General features: G+C 32.8%; 2 protein-coding genes across 6 annotated transcripts in view; one reads left to right on the top strand and one right to left on the bottom strand.

Moving 5' to 3' along the window:
* The window catches only part of LOC114327172 (N(6)-adenine-specific methyltransferase METTL4), a 43,828-nt gene extending 37,610 nt beyond the window's left edge, over positions 1-6,218 (bottom strand). For 2 of the 4 annotated variants that reach the window (XM_050650820.1, XM_050650823.1), the window contains exon 1: positions 6,159-6,218. The gene's annotated coding sequence lies outside the window, so the exon portion shown is untranslated. The remainder of the gene's footprint in view (positions 1-6,158) is intronic. The other 2 variants (XM_050650824.1, XM_050650822.1) reach the window with 2 other exon arrangements.
* Positions 1-22,362, top strand: part of LOC114327171 (protein phtf) — a 61,673-nt gene that overhangs the window by 25,812 nt on the left and 13,499 nt on the right. For both annotated transcript variants that reach the window (XM_050650818.1, XM_050650819.1), the window contains 4 exons: positions 8,042-8,180; positions 13,501-13,795; positions 16,485-16,839; positions 20,180-20,504. In XM_050650818.1, coding sequence (XP_050506775.1) covers positions 8,042-8,180; positions 13,501-13,795; positions 16,485-16,839; positions 20,180-20,504 — 1,114 coding nt within the window. The remainder of the gene's footprint in view (positions 1-8,041; positions 8,181-13,500; positions 13,796-16,484; positions 16,840-20,179; positions 20,505-22,362) is intronic.

Genomic DNA, 22,362 nt, shown 5'->3' with positions numbered 1-22,362 from the left:
GTAGTTATAAGTCTTGAGCTTGTATTCTTTTTTATGATGTTGCTACATTGTTCATGAAAATTATTCCAGTTTTCCTGTACATTTGGTAACGACAGGACGGAAGCCCAGTCAACCAGTGACACATCATGATTAATACCTCTATAATCAATGAAATATCTTGATGAGTATAATTTTTTTGGATCAGTAACAAGAATTAACTGCATTTGGAACTGAAGAATTGCATGATCGGATTTAGCAAAATGGGGATAGTATTCTAAATTGTTTATTAAATCATTATCAGAAGTAATAATTAAATCCAAGATGGAGGGTTGCTGCCCAGAACGGAAACGGGTTGGTTCAGTAACAATTTGTTGGAGATGTGAATCTTGTACAAAATCAAGAAGAAGTCTAGATGAAGCATTTTGAGGTACAGGATGTGGCCATTTTAAATCTCTATGATTGAAGTCACCGGCAATAATTAGGTTTTTGTAAGTTGAAGCTAGAACGGATAAAAAATTAATTAAGTTGAACATAATTATTATAAGCAGTATCTGTAGCAGTCTGTAAACACAGCAAATCGTAAAAGATAAGTGTTTATTATGTATAATAATAATAATAATATATAATCTATAAACTGACTAATTATAAGCAACTTTTGTTCTATAGCACAGAACAAAACTTTTTAACCAAGTTAATACTTTTCGAGTTATTTGCGAGGAAATATGTTAATTTTTCATAAAAAAACACGTTTTTAGGCGGTTTTTTGCATATAACTCAAAAAGTAAGTTTTTTATCGAAAAAAAAAACATTTTTAGCAAAAACAAAGAATCTAAAAAAGTGAAATAAATGGTGTGTGTATATGAACTCTCTAAATCCAGTAGAAGCAAAGTTGTAGCTAATGAAAAATAGGTTCATATCCGTCAAATTTCAAAAGCGAATATTACAACGTGAAATAGCCAAAAAATGATGCAATGCTTGGGGGAAAACTCATTATAACTTTTTTAAAGTGTAATAAACTTTATTTTTGTTTTTTAAAAAATTTCTATCTCGAAAAGTAAGCAAATTACGCTCAAAATAAAGTTGGTCTCCATTTTTTTGATCAAAAAAACTCGGGAAAATAACCCTCTAATTAGCATCTTAAATCATATTAATCGTTACCGCTTCACAAGTTACTTTACTTATGTATTATTTATATGATCTGTAAGTTTCATCGGTTCAATTTTTTAAATAATTTGGTTTTAAAGTAATTTTTTTTTCTTTATTTAATTTCTTAAATTTTTAATTTTGAAAAAATGCTTTTTTTCTTTAAAATTTATTACTGATACCAAAAATTATAAACAGTAAAAAATGTAGGTTTTGCTTTTCTGAATATTTTGGATTTTTTGTTTTTCTGTAAGGCAAAAATTGGTTAAGGTATGGCTGTTCAAAATTTACATACACTCGTGATTATTGACTAGTTCAAGCCATTTTAACAACAGCCCCTTCAAAAATAAACACTTAGGAACGATGAAACTTACAGATCATATTATAAACAATACATACACGCTTAAAGGAACTTGTGAAGTGGTAACGATTAATTTCATTTGGGATGCTAATTGGGGGTGATTTTCACGATTTTTTTTACCAAAAAAAAGGGACCAACTTTATTTTGAGCGTAACTTCCTTTTTTTTAATGCTAGAACCTTTTTTTAAATACAAAAATAAAGCCTTTTTAAAAAACATTTAAAAAAGTTGTTATGAGTTTTCCCCACCGAATATTATTTTTAGGATCCTTCGTTCAAATGTAAGCAGGAGGTTTTCATCTGCCTTGGAGATGGTCCATGCCTCCGATCCGATCCATATGTTAACACTGGTTGTATAAAGGTACAACGGTTGGCAATGGATAGAACTGACTGGCGTAATAGACTTGGGAAGGTCGAGGCTCTTTCATAGGGCTGTAGCACCATTGATGATGATGATGATGATGATGAGTTTTCCCCAAAAAGTGCTTCAAGTTTTGGTTATTTCATGTTGAAATATTCGATTTGGAATTTGGCGAGTAGGAACCTAATTTTCATTAGTTTCAACTTTTCTTTTACTAGGTCTAGGGATCTCACTTTTTTATGGGCTATATCTTTGCCAAAAACGTTTTTTTTTTTCGATAAAATATTTACTTTTTGAGTTATTTGCAAAAAATCATCTAAAAAGTGTTTTTTATTGAAAAATTAACATAATTACTTGCAAATAATTCAAAAAGTATTAACTTAGTAAAAAATGCTATGGAACTGAAGTTGCTTAGAATTAGTCAGTTTATCCATTTGCGGACTTATTTTGAACGTATATTTTTTCACCCCCAAGAAGGGGTGAAACTCACCCCCATGGCAAAAGCACACATCGGCACAATATCACTTTTCTTCTTTGACATGTTACCTATGTGTATGCCAAATTTCATGTCAATCTAAGCGGTTCTTTAAAAGTTGGTTTTGCAATATTTTACCGTCCAATAATGTACTATGATTAGGTATAGACATTTCAGTTTTGAAGCTATTTTAAAAATTTTTCACGTGTGCGTCTATAGGGCTTTTCATTCACAGTCATTTGTTTCGAGCTTCTGTCATATGTCGTATAATCCGTGTATATTAATATTATACACAGATTATACAACATATGACAGAAGCTTGAAACAAATGACAATCGATGAAAAGCCCTATTCCAGTGAGTAGGTACGATTCGTTGACAAAGCTTAAGCTAAATGTACATTTGAGACCAAATAGTCTGGAGAGCCTCGAGATATGGGTCTGTGGGAACTCTCAAAGATAAGTTGTGACTTGTAGCCGAGACCGCGCTTTTCACAAGAGGACATGTTTATGATCTCGAGATCTAATCTCCAGTCTTCTGTATATGTCAGAAGAGCTGAGACTACTCTCAGGTTGGTGTTTAGTAAAAAAGAAAATCCTGACTTGCTAAAAAATGAGTGCGCGGCATTGCACCGATGGTGGAATTTTGCAAATAATTTTTCTTTACGAATAAAAAAAGTTCTTATGAAATGTTAATCAAAAGTTTATACAGGAATCGCGAAAAAAAGTGAGTTTATTTGATGAGTTTTCAATAAAATTTAATAATTGTGATGCAAACGAAATACAAAGGTAGTTACACAATTTAAAGGGCCTAGCCGGGTAAGATGATAAAAAGTGCCCCCAACTCGATTCGAATTCCATATAGGTCACCATTTTACATATATAGTGAAACTAACTTTCTGAAATTTTTAGCCCCCTAGGTGGTCATGTGATCCACCTAGAGCCTAATTAGGGTTTTTATGTTTTTATTTTTTATCTCAGCCGCATCGAGAACTAGCGAAAAACTTTAAATAAAAAAGTTGTAAGCTTTAAAAAGTGCTGTCCGAATTTTTTTTTTTTAATTTTCGGCGGGAAATTTAAATTTTAGAACGATTTTAAAATTTTAAATGAGTATAAAAAAATAACGTAAGACATTCGTTTTCACGAAAAAAATATATAACGTGTATTTTTGCATAATATTTCACCCTGAATTTTTTCAAATTTTCAAAATTGGTGAAACGCACCTTTAAAAATAAAAACTGCATTTTTCGGTTTTTTTTCGTTTTTTGATACAATTTTATATATATTTTTTTAAAAAAGGTAACACCGTCACTAGAATAGGTAAAAAACTGAAAAATAATTGGGGTTTGCTTAATAAAAATTATTTGTAATGCCATCCCTTTTCAAGATACAGGGCGTTGAAGAAAACAAAATTTTACACATTTTTTACGATTTTGCCGAAACTACTGGCAACATTGTAATAAAATTTGGCGAGTTTTAAGAGGTAGTTGTTATGCATTTTTTGACATACAATTAAAAATTTTATATTTATCATTGGCGCGCATAGGGGTAATGGTCTGAACTTTTTAAAGAAAAAAGATAGTACGCCACTGACATATTTCAAATTAACAATCGTTTTTGAATTCCTCGTTCAATTTGTGACAAAAAATCTATCTTCCTATTTTTTCATACGACGCGCCATTTTTATTCAAAAAATAAAACATCTTAACCCTTACAAAGTATTCGAACTTCTATGAAAAGTTTCTACATCTATGTACATAAACTCGTACATCCATTATAAAAACTAATTCGAATACTTTGGAAGCGTTAAGATTTTTAATTTTTTGCAGCAAAACGGCGCCTCGTATGAAAAAATGAGAAGATAGTTTTTTTTATCGAAAATTGAACGAGGAATTCAAAAATGATTGTTAATTTGAAATATATCAGTGGCGTACTATCTTTTTTTCTTTGAAAAGTTCAGACCATTACCCCTAAGCGCGCCAATGATGAATATCAAATCCTTAATTGTATGTCAAAACATGCACAATAACTACCTCTTAAAACCCGCCAAGTTTTATTACAATGTTGCCAGTAGTTTCGGCAAAATCGTAAAAAATGTGTAAAATTTTGTTTTCTTCAACGCCCTGTATCTTGAAAATGGATGGCATTACAAAAAATTTTTATTAAGCAGACCCCAATTATTTTTCAGTTTTTTACCTACTCCAGTAACGGTGTTACCTTTTTTGAAAAATATGTATAAAATTGTATCAAAAAACGAAAAAAAAAACCGAAAATATGCGGTTTTTATTTTTAAAGGTGCGTTTCACCAATTTTAAAAAATTGAAAAAATTCAGGGTGAAACAATATGCAAAAATACACGCTATATATTTTTTTAGTGAAAACGAATGTCTTAGTTATTTTTTTATACTCATTTAAAATTTTAAAATCGTTCTAAAATTTAAATTTCCCGCCAAAAATTAAAAAAAAAATTTTCGGACAGAACTTTTTAAAGCTTACAACTTTTTTATTTAGAGGTTTTCGCTAGTTCTCGATGCGGCTGAGATAAAAAATAAAAACATAAAAACCCTAATTAGGCTCTAGGTGGGTCACATGACCACCTAGGGGGCTAAAAATTTCAGAAAGTTAGTTTTACGATATATGCTAAACGGTGACCTATATGGAATTCGAATCGAGTTGGGGGCACTTTTCATCATTTTACTTGGCTAGGCCCTTTATATTTTCATAAATCTGATATTTTACTAAATCTAAAAGCAGTATAAACTGCATAGCAGATATTCGAATAAAATTTTTGAATTGCTGTGCAATTCCTGTGCACCTTTTTTTGAAAAGAACGAAAATAGGTATATGCGCGATAAAGTCACACAGTGGGCTGTGTGTTGACTTGACTCCCTAGTCGACACGGAATTGTCTTGGTCTCGAGACTCAAGTCACCAGCGAGTCATCCATGCCAAAATGAACAACACCTTGAGACTAATCTCGAGATTTTATCTCAAGTGGACAGTTATAGGTCTGGATCCCGCTTATGAAAAAAAAGTTGATTAATAGCAAGCTGAAAATTTGTTAATAGCTTAAGGGTGTCTAGTCGGACAAACTTTGATGTATGGGAACACTGGAACAGGGAAGTTTTAATTGTGGAACAGGTTAAAAATTTGGAACGTCAGACCACGAAAACGTTCCATGTATTTTGTCGGACAGAACTTCCAATTGATTTGTTACCCTTTCATTAAACTCTTATGCAAAAATCAGACTGCTATTTGTCACCTGTCATAATTCCTGTCATTTGACATGTTCTACGTGTTCCACTCATTAAAATGCCCAGTTGGTGATAAATAGCAGTCTGATTTTTGCAGGACAGTTTAATGAAAGGGTAACAAAATTAATTGGAAGTTCTGTCCGAAAAAATACATGGGACGTTTTCGTAGTCTGACGTTCCAAATTTTTTACCTGTTGCACAATTAAAACTTCCCCTGTTCCAGTATTCCCATACATCAAAGTTTGTCTGACTAGACACCCTTAAGCTATTTAAAAAAATTTCAGCTTGCTATTAATCAACTTTTTTTTCATACGCGGGATCCAGACCTATTAGCTTAATACTACATTCTAATAACAGAAAATTATGTATATGTATTTGTAACTGTAAATTTTAGAATTATCAAAATATTCCCAAAAGTATGTATAGAAACAGCAATATTTTAAAACACACAAAACTCTTTCAAAAATATGTGATAAGTTCCTTTATACATATATGTTACCTGAAAGGAGCCTGTAATTGTTTTTTAATATACACAGATATATCCTATCGTTTCAATTTTGTAATATTTTAAGACTACAAGATGTATTTACCTTTATTAAATTCTTCACGTACTTCAGATTTGAATTTTTTTGTGTAATACACTTCAACCTGGACATTTTTATACTGATATAACAATGGCTTAATTAAAGTACTACACTATATTGGAGATTATCTACTTCCTGAGACTTATCTTAATGCGCGACTGAATACAGTTTCTTTTATTAGTTATGCTTGATTGATAAAGTATCGATATCTAACAATAAAACACTGAAAACGTTTGTTTAGTATACTTCCACAAAATTTATTACAACTATGTGACTACAGCTGTTTCGGCCTACCATAGCATGATACATAGACTGACAGAAATTCTCATGTCAAAAAATAACTTCGAGATAGAACTGAACATCATTAAACAAATAGCAGTAAACAATGGCTATAACGAACAAACAATTAACAAAATTTTGAACCAAAAACTCCATAAGAAAGCCCTGAAATTAGTCTATCCACCACCACAGAAAGAACCCAGTACCTTCTGCTCTATCACATATACTGGCAAGATAACAACAAAAATAGCCAGATACATAAAAAAGAAAGGAATAACACCAGCTTTCAGAACTAACAACTTAAGCAAATATATTAAGAACAAGAGCCGAAAGAGAAAACAACTACAGAGTGGTGTTTACAAACTAACTTGTGGTGACTGTTCGAAAACTTACATCGGTCAAACTGGCAGAACCTTTGACAAACGGATAGCAGAACGCAAACGGGCTTTCAACAATAGAAAAACAGACACTTCTACATACGCACTTCACCTTCTAGATCATAATCATTCTTTTAATGAACAGTTTCAAATTCTACATATTCAAAATAAAGGCCTTAAGCTATCTTTATTAGAATCTATGGAAATTAATAAATTGAAAAATACAGATATAATTTTGAATGACCAACTCGAGACAAACAGCTCCCCACTCCTCAACCTCTTCAGTTAAAGACTTTAAAAAGGCAAACCCATAGTAATCTAAATCACTTAAGAAAGGCACTCTGCCGAAACAGCTGTAATCACATAGTTGTAATACATTTTGTGGAAGTATAGAAAACAAATGTTTTCAGTGTTTTATTGTTATATAAAATGAACTTCCATCAAGTAACGGTCGAATCCATCAAGTATCGATATCTTCTTTCTGCTGCAATATTTTTGTTATGTTATGAATAGGAAGAAAAAATAAGTAGGTATATCATATTAAAATACGATTCTGAACAGTCTTCTTTTTGTTTTTTATGCAATCAATAAAATACAAATGATTTGAAACACGTTTTCGGTGTACAGCAAATATATTATTATTATTACATAGAAATAAGGGCTGGGGTCACGGCCCATTTACAAGAAAAATGAAATAGTACCTACATTACAAAAATTAGTTTCGCAAATAAACTATACATTAGTAGATTGTGCACAACACTGATCAGTTTACAAACAAATAACTGTCTAGTTGGTTTTTGAAAGCATTTATAGATGGAGAATTTATAATTTTCGTTAGGAGACTGTTTCATATACTAAAAATACGATTACATAGAAAATGTTGGCGCATTATCGATGAAAAGAGTTCCTTCCTCACTTCCAAACTCTGTCCACGTAGTCAGCTGTGATCATCTAAAATAAACAAGTGTTGCAAATCTCCCTATTCATACTTTCAAATTCGGAAGGTGATAATTAAGTCACCACGGAGTCGACGAGCTTCAAAAGTTGGTAACCCTGCTCCTGCTAAAGAAAGTCTTTGTTGGTAATCCGGCCTTCTGCATAAAATAATATTTGGATTTCTTTGTTCCCCATTCTGTAACCATGACCTTTACGTACTGCTTCTATTATTATTAAGTAGTGTGGTAGTGTAAATAAACTGGAATTTAATTGGAATTTTCTAATTGATTGTTTTAGTAAACTTGAATCAACTTCCAACTGTGATGTCGAAAAGAGTGCAACTGAAAATAGAATAGATACTGTTAATGGTTGTTGTAGTACCGACTCAGAAAGCGAGACCAAGACTGTTTTTAGTTCAAGAAGGAAATCATCTACGGTAAGTAGAGTAGAGAAAACTTTGATATAAAAACTAAAAAGGGGTAGTTCCCTAGGTTGGCTGTATACCATATAGTTAAACAAACTCTAACATAAAGTAAAAACCACTTCTATGTAATAGGTATATTTACTAAAAATTTTAGAAATCCCAATGGATTGAATAAAATATGTCCAATTCAGAACGTTTTCGGACCTATCAGTCCATCATCAGTGAATTCAAATACTTGCTAAATAGCCCCAGAACCAAACAATGGTTGTTATTACATATAATTCAATCTACATTATTTTGAAGTAATATTGAAAAGGCTAAACGCCGATGTTGAAAGATATAACCTCTGGGAACATGGTGAAACCCTATCACGAAACTTAATCAACCATCTTAGGCCAACGTTGGCCTAAGATTTAAGACTTAAATTTTCGAAGTTTTTGGGAGTTTTGGAGACCAGAACGCAAAACGGGCCCTAAATAGGAAGGGCCGTAAAATCCACACCCTTGGGCCAAAATGGATGGTTGATATATGAATGGGTGAGTATTTTCCTGAACTTTAAGATGGGAGTTGGTACAATTTTCAATTCCGTCAGATTTAGAAAATCGAAAATTTCGTGTATACAGGGTGATTGATTAGTGGGATAAAGCTCAATAGATCCGATATAGTTATAGATAGCCATAAAAGTTAATAACAAAAATTGTAGCCAACTTTGAGCTCTACATTTTAAAATTAATTACAATGTTACAGGGTGAGATAACATCGTGGCAAACCAAACTTATGTTTTTTTAAATGGAACACCGTATATTTTATCTTATATTCGAAATCTTCTTAACTTCCCCATTGCAAAAATATAATAACCTGTTATGTTATACAGGGTATTTACAAAGTTATAATTATAACCAATTTTCTATGAAAATCGTAATAAGTTCAGCTCCCTGTATAAATAAAAATAAGCACAATAGCAATGGTTTATTGGTGCCATATTTTTTTGTTGATTGTGAAAATTTTTAAGAATGGTTGATAAATATTGTTAATTTTCTTTATATCGAATACAGGGTGAGTCAAAACGCAAGTACATTATTTTCTCAGTAATTTTAAATGGAACACCGTGTATTTTATGTCACTGTCGAAAAGTATCGTTACCGTACTTTAATTTTTGTATAATATTTCCTATGTCTAAATTTATTTGTTTCCGAGATATTTTAATTTTTCAGAGCAAATTATTAATTAGGGGTCTAAATCTTTCCAAATTTTAAGTAAGCCATGACTGAATTTTTTAAAACTGATAATTTAAGGTTACTGATTATTAATCCGGTAATCAATGTAACAACGTAGCAAATAAAGAAAGAAAAATAATTTATTAGTAATAAATTTTACAAAAAAAAAAACACAACCACAACATACAACATTTTTGAAACAATTAAAAATTACTTTTGTATGTAAATGTAACAAATAAAGAAAGAAAAATATTTTATTAGTTATAAATTTTACAAAAAAAAACACAGACACAAAATACAACATTTTGTGAAAACAATTAAAAACTTCTTTTTTATGTAAATGTAACAATGTAACAAATAAAGAACAAAAAATAATTTATCAGTAAAAAATTTTACAAAAAAAAACATGAACACAAAATACAATATTTTTGAAGAAAATAAAAGCTACTTTTAGTAAAATATTTTATATATTTAATTACATAAGGTGTTCAAAATGAGTTGAGTGAATGGGTTACTTACACTACGAAGCATTTGTAAATTAACACTTCGAGATTCACTTTGTATTCTATTTTTCATCTCATCCCTTGTTATTGGAGGTATTTTATAACCTTCATTCTTAACGTAACCCCAAAAAAATCAGTCCAGTTTATTGAATTTTGGTGATTTGGGTGACCACGCAACTGGTCCAGTGAAATATGAAAATATCTCGAAAATTAATAAATTTAGACACAGGGAATGTTGTATATAAATTAAAGTACGATAATGGTACTTTTCAATAGTGATATAAAATACAGGATGTTCTATTTAAAATTACTGAGAAAATAATGTACTTGCGTTTGGACTCACCCTGTATTAGATATAAATAAAATTAGCAATGTCAAGCATTTTAAAAATTTTGACAATAAATAAAAAAATATAGCATCAATAAACCATTGCAGTTGTGCTTATTTTTATTTATACAGGGAGCTGAACTTGTTACGATTTTTATTCAAAATTGGCTATAACTTTGTAAATCCCCTGTAACATACCTTTATATTTTTGTAATAGGGAAGGTAAGAAGATTTCGAATATAAGATAAAATATAGGGTGTTCCATTTAAAAAAACATAAGTTTGGTCTGCCACGATGTTATCGAACATCCTGTAACATTCTAATTAATTTTAAAATGTGAAGCTCAGAGTTGGCTAAAAATTTTGTTATTAACTTTTATTGCTATCTATTGCTATAGCAAATCTATTGAGCTTTACCCCACCAATCAATCACCCTGTATATAGTGTCGCGTGGGTGTTGGTGTGCGCCACTGGCGAGAACTGCCGTTCTCTGGTAATAATAATCAAAATTCCTTTTAAATGCTTAAATAATGCCATCCCTTAAGGGAGAAAAAATTCAATTATTTTATTTCGGTAAAATGACATGTAAATTTGACATGTAAATTTAATAATTATATTTCTTCTTTAAGTGCCATCTCTGCGACGAAGGTTGGTAATCATCATGGCTATTCTGTCCTTCGAACAATTGCCTTGAGCTGCAACCAAACCATTCTCTCAGGTTCTTCAACCAGAAAACGTGTCTCCTTCCTACGCTTCTCCTACACTCTATTTTTTTAAATTATGAATCTCAAGATGTTTTATCTTTCGCCTCTCATCACATGTCCGAGATATTGCAATTTCCTTTCTCTTATTGTGTTTTGCATTTCCCTGTCTGCCTATTCTCCGTAACACTTCTATATTCGTGACTCTATCTACACGTGAAATCCTTAACACTCTTATAAATGTCCACATTTCAAACGCGTTAAGTCGATTTATTGCATTTCGGTTTAATGTCCATGATTCAACTCCATAGTAAAGCACACTATGTACATAACATTTAATTAGTCTTATTCTGAGGGCCAATGTCAACTCTTTGCTGCATAAAATCTTTTTCATTTTCACAAAGTTGGCACATGCTTTTTCAATTCTCGCTTTTATTTCTGCAGTATAATCGTTATTTTCTGTGATTATCGTTCCCAAGTAAGTATATTTTTTTACTCTCTCAATCTACTGGCCGCCTACCATTAATATTTCGTTTGTATTGTTGTTCTTGCTAATTTTCATAAATTTGGTTTTGTTGATGTTAAGAGAGTTAAAAGAGTCCGTATTCTCCACTATATCTTAATATTTTATTCATTATTCTTTCTAGGTCTTCCAAGTTGTCGGCTATTATGACTGTATCGTGGGCACACCTAATGTCATTAATTAAACTTCCATTCACTTTTATGTCGACTGTCTCATTTACCAAAACTTCTTGTATGATTTCTTCAGAATAAGTATTAAACAATAACGGCGACAGTATGCAACCTTACCTTGTGGCACTAAGTATGCTCCAAACACGATGGGCGACATTTTAATGTAGCACGCCTATGGATAACAAAGGCAAAAAAATATGCAGCATGACAAATTTAACAAAATATAAAAATATACTTGGTGCTACTTAACTTTTGATATACCTCGGAAGCTCTAAGTCTTCAGATACCTAGGGGTGTGGATTCTTAATAGATGTTAAATAAAATTGAAACTCAATTGCTCGGGGGGCCATAATTAAAAAAAGAAAATATCATATTATATGTTTACTTATTAAAAAATATTAAACTAATATATATATAAATAATATATATATATAATATAAATAATATATATTATGTATATATATATATACATAAGAATGCCGGCTATTTGAAATATCTGTACTTACCGTAGGCTACTTTCATGCATGATTATTTTATAAGGATAGAGATTGGTAAAGAAATTCTGGTAATTAAACATAATTCTTACTTTATTGAAACAAATAAAAATTCAGCAAGGTTGTTATCAAAAAAAAAAAAAATAAAGTTTCATCATTTCGCGAGAAAACGTAAGAGTTGAACAATAAAAAATAGCGCAAGTACCTTGATGTGTTCTTTATCCATAGTCCATCCATGCGGCAGTTACGGTGTTAAACATTTTCCTGATGTTATGACACATTTTTTTGTCACGCACATAACGACACCCAATTTTACAGACAAAGTACAGGTATTAATTATATTAAAGATGAAATTCCATTGTTCGTTTATTGTATGTAACACTTATATATTATTATTATTGTTATTAGTTAAACTTGATTGAAAGAAATGAAGAACTTTTCGACAAAAGAAAACTAAAGGATGTGTTTAATCCATCACTAGGAACATAAAATACGGTCGAGAATTTACACTCTCCACGACCACAGCAGCCACTTAAGCCTACTTCGGCTCTGGAACAAAAACTTAAAGAAACTGTACTAAATACAAACAACTAATTTTCTCCATTGAACTATTTTCAACAATTTTCTCCGTCAGCAAGGCAAAGAGCCTGCTGACGGAAAGGCACAAACTTCTTATTCTAGCTCTCTAGAACTGATCTCGATTATACTTCCAACTCCTCTAACACCCAAAACTCATCTCCCCATTTTTCTATCCTACTACCGGTTTTACCAATCAAAAAAAATTCGCCAATTTCCACTCTTATCTCAAAACGAATAGAAAAGGTTTAAGCAAACTTCAACCACGCCTTCAAAGGTAATAACTCATTCTTCCGCAAATAAGATTCAATCTACGAAACTCTGATGATTTGTGTTTCAGCTCAAATTCTCCCAGGCTTTTTTTTTGCAACGTTCGCAAAATTACACGTGTAAACTTGTTGGATTATACAAATACACTCAGAGCCTCTTAACTGCAACGGAATGCACTATGTAAACAAATCACTCCAAAGCATCATATTTTCGACGCCAAAAATACATTAGCAAAAAGATTTACGAGTCTCATTTCTTTGACGGCAAAAATTCAACTTTAGATAAAAACAGAGATACGAATACGCATGAGAATCAAGAATTAATTACGTAATACTACAGATTCTTGAGAAATGAAAAATAATCACACATTTCCACGCGACAAACAAACACAATTTCTGAAACGGATTTAGTATACAGGATGGAGCAAAAATATAACGACTTTCTGATCGTTACAGCCTGACCCCTCTCATTATCTTCTATTTGGAATATCTTCAATTATTTGTACATTTCTTTATCTTATGCTACAGTAAACTGGATATTAACATATTTTAGGTCACTAAATGCAAGAACTTAATACCAAAAATCAGTATCACCTCCCAAGATAGTAACTGCGAGACAGATGATGAACCTGTACAATCCTCACCTGACGCAAAGATTAATGAAACCTCTCTTGGTGATCTCACGTCTTCAGCGACTGACTGGATGGGTGTAACGACGAATAGTGATTGTAGTTATAGTTCTGACATTGAAAACTTGTCTGATAGTCAAATAAATAATGACAAGGATTATGCTACGTATGACAATGATATCGCACCTACAGCCATATTGAACCCACCTTCCGCTAAAGGTAAGTAATTGCAGGTATAATCATCATCAGCACGACCCAGTGGTGGATTTAGGGGGGGGGCTAGAGGTGCTGTAGCACCGGGCCCCCAGGTTGAAGGGCCCCCAGAAGACCTACACATTTGTCTAAAATTACGTATTTGGCATTCTGACGCGCCGTCGTACTTACCCTACCAAACTCCTCTTATTTATTGTAAAAATTACTTTGAAATTATTGTTGTATTGACAATTTTATATAATCTTTTTTCTGAGAGAAAAGGAAAGGAAAAAGGAATTGTCGCGGTCAATCTTACGACAACGCGAGTAACATGTCTGGGAAATACAAGGGACTTCAAGCGGAAATTAAAAACAGGAACAACCTTGCATTTTATGTGCCGTGCTTTGCACATTCTTTAAATCTAGTGGGTCAATGCAGCGTAGAGACATCTACAGAAGTATCTCATTTCTTCATGTTTTTACAAAAATTGTACGCTTTTTTTGCTAGTTCAACTCATCGGTGGGATGTTCTTACAAGAAAGATGCAAGAAAATCGTACAAAATTTACACTGAAGTCACTTTCGTCCACCAGATGGTCATGTCGAGAGGATGCTACAAAAGCATTAGAAGCTGGTTATGATCAAATACACGATGGTCTTCTGTTATTCGCGACGATCCCGATGAGAAAAAGGAAACAAAATTAGAAAGCGGAACTTTAGTAAAAATCCTTGAGAAATTTGAAACTGCTTTTTTAACCGTATTTTGGAACGAAATTTTAAAACAACTTGGAACAGTTAGTACCATTCTTCAAAAACCTGGTCTGGATCTAAACACTGGCACACTTCTACTACAAGGACTACACAGTAGTATACAAAAACACCGTGAAAATTTTGAATACTTTGAAGAAAAAGCAAAAAAATTGAGTTTATATGTTAAATTTGATTATTCAAAAAAACGATCAGATTCAAAAAAAAATTTCCAGACGGGCCCTCTTCACATTTAGAAGGTTCAAACAAATTTAAAGTCAAAACATTTTATTTATCGATCGATACATTAGTGACAGAGTTAGACAAGCGACGTGAAGCATACGGTTATGTATCTAAGCTTTTTGCATTTTTTGGAAATTTTCGCACTATTGAAGGTGAAACATTAAAACAATATGCGTGAAATCTTATCGAAACGTACCCGCTTGATATAGATCAGGCATTTATCGAAGAGATTATATTTTTTCAAAATTTTATTTTATCTCTTCCTAATTCCGAGAATTCTGTAGTAACACCTAAAGACATGTTGGATATTATTATCGAAAAAGACCTTGTTTCAATGTTTTCAAATACCTATATTGTTTTAAGAATATATTTAACTATACCTATCACGAACTGCGAATCCGAAAGATCATTTTCAAAATTAAGCTTTATTAAAAATAAATTAAGGTCATTAATGGGCGAGAACAGATTAGTTTCGTTATCGATCTGCTCTATTGAGAATGACGTATTGGGGGAAATTGATTTTGAAAGTGTCATAAAAGCATTTGTTGAAAATAAACAAAAAAAAAAGCGTTACCTTATCTTAGCCTTGTATCTTCTGCATAATTTTAAATGTACTGAAGTTTATATTGTTTTAATTTTTAAAGTGCCTTGTCAAAAAAGAGTTGGGTAGGGCCCTCTACAAGAATTAGCACCGGGCCCACTAATGAATAAATCCGCCCCTGGCACGACCTTATGGTTTTAATCACAAAGTGTATTTTTAATGTTGATGCTGCTAACCTTAAGCGTCACCTTTTCTCTCCCGAACCTCACCTGTTTTTTATTCTCCTGTTTTTTTGGTTTTCATTTTGTTTAGTTCCATCTAAAGTTATTTTCTTTGTTTTTTTTTAGTTGTTTTTTACATGTGCCTGTGTTAATATTCATTTTCTTTGTTTTGCTGGAGCCTTGTTTCGGAGGAGTTCGACAAGGCGACGTAATATCCCCAAAGCTGTTTAATCTAGCCCTAGAAGACGTCTACAAAACTACAAATTGGTCAACATGTGGCATCAACGTTAATAGGAACCAGTTTAACCACCTTAGATTCGCTGATGACATCGTGATTATAGCGAACACATTCGAGGAATTACAAATTATGATGGGGGAACTCACAGGCAGCTCCTAATATGTCGGACTAAAAATGAAGACGACAAAAACAAAAACAATGACAGAGACGACCTCAGAAGTTTAACTATAGATGGCAAGAAGATAGAACAAGGCCAAGAATATATTTTTATCTACCTATTAAAAATGCTGAAACTTGTACGGAAAGCATCTAAACATTCCGTATATGTATTCGGCACCTAGGACTTTTCTATTGGTTCTTTGCAGCACGCGGCCATATTTCAACCAATAGGCGGCGAGGTGCCAAACATGTATACGGAATGTTATTCGGTGCGAAATTCAAATGCGGAATGTTAAATATTCGTAGACCGAAAAAGACAACTTTCCGATTGTTTTAGTAACAGTAGATACATCAAAAAAATTGTCGGAGCAAATTGGAAGTAAGTTCCTCAGGATAGAGATCAATGGAAGAAGTTGAGAGGTCTATATCCAAAAATGGACGATAGAGAGCCAAGAAGATGAAGAAGCGCCAATTCCTTGAACAATTGGGTATTAAAACATATTTGTTATTTATTGTCCTTTATTTTGCTTAAAAACCTAGAATTTACTCACACAAAACATTTCTTTCAGTTAGCTGCATAATTTGGGAGAAGAACGAAATGAAAACAGCAGACCTGTCCATGATAGAAATTAGTTCGGTCATTATAGGAACAGTAGACTCAATGCCGGAAAGCAAAGACTATTTTTACATAGGAGTATTGATATCATCGACTTTAGCGTTCTTGCCAGTCATCTGTAAATTTTTAAATACTTCTTCCTACAGCTTCTTTGAATTCAAATGTTTTATTGACAATCTTTATGTAAATGTTAGTCAAGCTCTTCCCAGTAATTCGACTACCATATTATTGTTGCATCGAACAATGGTGGGAGAAGTTATTCTTCAATCTCGACGATGGGTTGTGTCAATATTCTCCGGCAATTTTTGGTAAGTTAGATTTTTAAATTACTTCATATATACTTTTTAATAAATCATCCCAAATATTGGCATATGCAGATGATGTGGACCTAGTTGCCTGCACAACACGCAAGCTAGAAGAAATGTATACCACCTTCTCAAATGCCTCAAAAAATATAGAGAAATATGCCTTATTTGCAAGTAAATGTGGAGAAAACTAAGATGATGGCATAAACACCAAACAATAGAGACAGAAACATCGGTCACCAATTCACGGTTGATAACTCTACCTTTGAAGTGGTGGACAAATTGATATACTTAGGCTCCCTGATCACCAAGGAGAACGTCATGACGGAAAAAATCAAGCGAAGGATAATCCTAGCAAACAAATGCTATTTTGGACTGAGTAAACATATGAGAAGCAGAAATTTAAGCCAAAAAACAAAAACAACCATATACAAAACCCTTATACAATCAGTGTTGACATACGGATCGGAGACGTGGACCATCTCCAAGGTAGATGAAAACCTTCTGCTTATACTTGAATGAAGGATCTTGAGAGGAATATTCGGTGGCATATTTGAAAATGGTGTTTGGAAGAGGAGATACAACTACGAGATATACCACAGATATAAATATATTTAGAGGTAAAGACGTAGTATCTCTTATAAGAAATAGTAAGACTAAGATGGGCAGTACATCTAGCAAGATCACAGCAGAACAACCTTCCTGGAAGAATTCTTATGTCACAACCTGTGGGAAGTAGAAATAAGGGTAGGCCAAAACTCATATAGAAGGATGGTGTAGATGAGGATGGTAGAAAAATAGGCGCAACAAACTGGCAACAGTTGGCAATGGATAGAACTGATTGACGTAATAGACTTGGGAAGGTCGAGGCTCTTTTATAGGGCTGTAGCACCATTGATGATGATTATTCGATTATCCATATCTCACAACCTAGTGAATGAAATCCTCAGTAAGATTTAAAAAAAGACGAATTAATATTGTAATTAAAGATATTGGTGCAAAAGGAGGTAACTCCATTTTAGCATTTTTAGGAGAAGCAAAACTTTGTTTGACTGCGAATTCTTTTTTTATTTGTTTGTAATTATCATATTGTGTGTGGTTAAACTCTAGTACTTAATACATAACATACTTAAAAATGTGCTCATTGGAAATTTGGTTGGTTAACGATATAAAAAAGTAAACTTTGGAGTTGCCCCCTTTTTGTACCGAAGAATAAAAAAACTGCCATACAAATTTCAAAGTAATTTATTGGCAAAATGTTATCAAAAGTTATAGACATAAACTAATGTAAAACTATCTTCTTCTGGCTTAATATATTCTTCTTCTCCTTGACATTTCACCTGGTCATAAAACCAGATCTAGTCAGAAGGGATATATTTTGTAGCAATTATTTCACATGCAAGCATTTAAGCTAGTTAAGTTCTAACTGTTCAGGGTAGAGTAGTCATGTAGAAGGAGGTAAAGTCAAAGTTTCTGAATGTTAGACAAGTCCTTAAATCAAGCACTGCCAGAACTACTGCATTCAAAGTCGATTAATCCGAAGCTCCTATCGCAAGGTGGATACCATCATCGATGTCCTGGTTCCAGATGTTTGTGTATTATTTGAGCAAATCTCGTAGTATTTGAATAGAGAAGACTTTTCTTAGCCTGGACAACATTTGGACGACTACAAACAGTTTTTAAATCTAATCAACCAGGCACTCTAAACCAAGACGACACAAGAGAGTCAGATGTATATCACAAACCAAATGAATTTATGACATCAAAAGAATAGCCGATCACGAATAAATACAAAAAATAAAGAACAGAAGCGAATGGACACATAACACACTTAAGGTAGGCTTACATCCGACGCTGGATGGAATATCTAATGTTGATGATGTAAGATTATGAGTCATGGTTTTTGTTTTATTTTCTGAGCTATAATCATTGTTTTTAAGCAGATGGGAAGCAAAAGAAAGGTCTTGGATCAATGTGTGCTGGCAGTTCAAAGCTATGGTGCGGAAACGCTAACGCTCACTAAGACGTCCGCAAACAAAATTCGAACAACACAGAGGGTAATTCAACGGTCCATGTTGGGATTAATCTTAAGATACCGAATAACCAACACAGAATTGCGCCGTAGATCGGGAGTAACCGACGCAATAAAAAGAATATCGACATTGAAATGGAACTAGGCAGGGCATCGGGTCTCGAGTGAAGACCCAGACTGCCTTTCCAAGCAGAGGACGACCACCAACAAGATGCACAGAGACCTGAAGGGAATATGCCAAAATTGGATGCAAGCTGCTCAAGACAGGAATTTGTGGGGTGAACTACGGGAGGCCTACGTTCAGCAGTGGACAAATATAGGCTGAATGATAAAACATTGTTTTTGTCTTCCTGGTCTTTATTTTTAAACACAAAGCTTCACTTGCAAGAGTTTATTTAAAAGACATTGAAGATCTTTCATCGTATCTGCCTTATCGCTGTATCATCGGCATACCCAATGTTGTTAATAAATATGCCGTTTACTTTAATACCCCTATTAGAGACTGCCACTGCTTCTGCGAATGCTTTTTCTATCTACACGTTTAAACATTGGAGAAAGTATACAACCTTGCTTTACTCCTTTTTTTTTATCGAGAAATCTTCCGTTTCGTTGAAATTTTGAAAGACTTAGTTTTGATTTCGTGGGTGTCTGGTTCCAGTACAGATTAGCGATAACTCTTACGTCCTTGGTACTCATTCCCGACTCTTGTAGATATTTTATCATTACTTCGTGTTTTACGTTATCGAATGCTTTCTTATAATCGATGAAACAGAGAAAAACATCCATTCTTTGATTTAAACAATTGTGTATTAATGTTTGTATACTCAAGATCGTCCTCCTCGTGCTAAGTCTATTTTTGAAACAAAACTGACTTCAGACACTGACCTCTTCACATTTCTTAAATAATCTTGAGATTATGTGTGTAATATTCTCAAGGAAAGTTTTAAAAATATGCTCATTAGGCTCATTAGCCGGTGGTCCTTGCAGAATTTCGCACGTGAAATGTAGAGCGAAGCCAATCTTTTGGAATCTGAGCCGTACCGTAGATCTCGTTAAAGAGTATTGTTCTGAAGCTATTTTCTTGCAGCATCTTAATGCAATTTACTTTTTTAAGTAAACGACAAATAAGTTAAAACTTAAAACAGATAGATGTACTTTAATAAAAAAATAAATAGAGTCTATATAATTGGCGCAGTCAGTAGGATATTAAGTATTTGAAACATAATTTATTGTAACTCTACATATATAACAATATCCAAAAGTTCTTTTAACGTATAAAATGCTTAATCTAATTCTATCATTGTATTATAGGGAGTACATTGTGATGACGATAGCTCTAGTCCAGCGCTGGGTGCTGGCTTTGATGATATTCTTTCTCTTGGCTGTGGCAGAAAGAACTTTCAAGCAGAGACTTTTGTACGCGAAATTGTTCTCTCATTTAACATCATCAAGACGAGCTAGAAAATCGGAAATACCGCATTTCCGATTGAACAAAGTGATAAACATCAAGACGTGGTTGTCGGTGAGATCTTATCTGAAAAAGAGAGGACCTCAACGATCCGTCGATGTGATTGTTTCTACCGCTTTTGTTGCTAATTTGTTATTGTTGACCTTTCTATGTGTTGAAGTTTTGAAGGTAAGTCTTATGTTTCTTCACTAATAGCTTTATTTCTTAATCTTACATGTCTTTGATCTGTTTTTGTTTTTCTGTTAATATAAATTTGTTGTACATTTAACATAAATTTCATTTTTCATCTAATAATTTATTTTCTTATTTCTTTCTCTAGCCCCCTATATTTCCAGTACTTTCGGGTAAACCATTTATATTTTTCGCTGATTTTTTATCAATATGAGTGAGATATGTTCTATCTGCCGCAATATGTCTGCTGTGTTGTAAGTTCCACTTTTTTTTTTTAGCTATATCAGAATTATTATCCGACGTTCGCCATCACGTTTTAGCTACAAATTCCAGTCAATGCGATCTTAGTGAAAACATTTCCTATCACGTGAGATCGCTTGTAATGTGAAAGTTTAAATTTAACGTTTTTTAGGCATATTTGGAATGCCTCATATTTGTTGCCACAACTCAAAATTGAAATTTCATGTTATATAAGAAGGTTTAGGCTCTAACAATGGAAATTCTATAGCGCCTGGTCAATAGAAGTGATAAATTTTAATGATCTCATGAGAATTGTAAAAAAATGGCAATAATCGCGCAATGTTTGTTTGTTTAACAGCTTTATAAATACTAGCTTCATGTGCGGCAAAATGCAAAAATTGCATACGAAAGTTGCACTCTTCACCTTTAAAACGCATTGATTTTTGTTGTTAAGATGCTGTGATCAAAAGATATCGAATTTTTACCGTCCGTCGAGTTGATACATATTTTTTTTAAAGCTGATTTCGCGCGCAACTGACATTCAAAATTGCCGCTTGCTTGAAACGTTGTTCCTGAGAGAATGGTTCATTCTACACAAAAAGTGCTATTAAACATTTTTGTTCGAAATTATCTCAGCTATATTTCCTGTTTGAAACATTTTTTCTGCGGCGTACATATTCTTGGTAAATTGATGTTTTCCATCCCCTCTATAAGGGAGGTTTTGGGGGAAGCCCAGGGGTAGGAATGTCAAGCTTTTTTGCATCTTTTAAGAGATCAAATCTCTGACGGCTTGATTAGAGGTGCATTCCTGGGACGACTTTATTGGAAAATAGATAATTAAATTGCATGAAATTAACTTTAACTTGAGAAATCCTGTCAAAAAAAAATGACATAGCATGTGACTTGTCTTTAAAAAGGCAACCAAATTCAATAATGACAGTAAAATACTCCTCGTTAATAATGTTATTGTAAATCATGCGCAAAACAATTTATGATAATATCCATAACTGGTAATAGTCCAGGGTAAGGTTTTTTCCATGACACTTCAACAGCCAGCGTACTAAAGCGTTTTTTCGAGAGGTAATAACTATAAGAACAAATTGTAACTATTTCCTGCGTAGGATCTGGTGGCCATTTTTATTTATAAACAATTTAAGAGTTATAAAACGGTATTTTTTCCTTTTTTTTTGCAAATTAATGTAAAACAGTAATGCCTGGTTGCACCAACAGATCTTAAGCTCCAGCTTAGCTAAGTTCTACTTATAGATAGGGCCTCCTTGATGATCACTTACGTTGCACCATAATTTTAGATTCTTACCTTATTATCAGTTGTATCTATTATTATATTATGGTATTCTTATTGTAATATATTATAATTATATTATATTAATTTTTATGATATTCTCGACTTAAGCTTAAATTCTGTTGGTGCAGCCGGGCATAAGACTTATGGTTTTCTTAGTACAAACATCTTCGAGAGAATGGAAAAAGCTTGTATTTATTTATTGTTATTAATTGCATTTATTGTTAATATAATTGCGAAAAAAGGTCGAAATTTCAAAAAAATTAATTTCGCAATAACTATTGTAAAAATAGGTATATAGCAGGGGTGGCC

This window comes from Diabrotica virgifera, chromosome 5 (assembly GCF_917563875.1).
Source record: "Diabrotica virgifera virgifera chromosome 5, PGI_DIABVI_V3a".
NCBI lineage: Eukaryota > Metazoa > Arthropoda > Insecta > Coleoptera > Chrysomelidae > Diabrotica > Diabrotica virgifera.
Note: the sequence above shows the minus strand (reverse complement) of the source record. Positions and strands in the feature narration are given on the sequence as shown.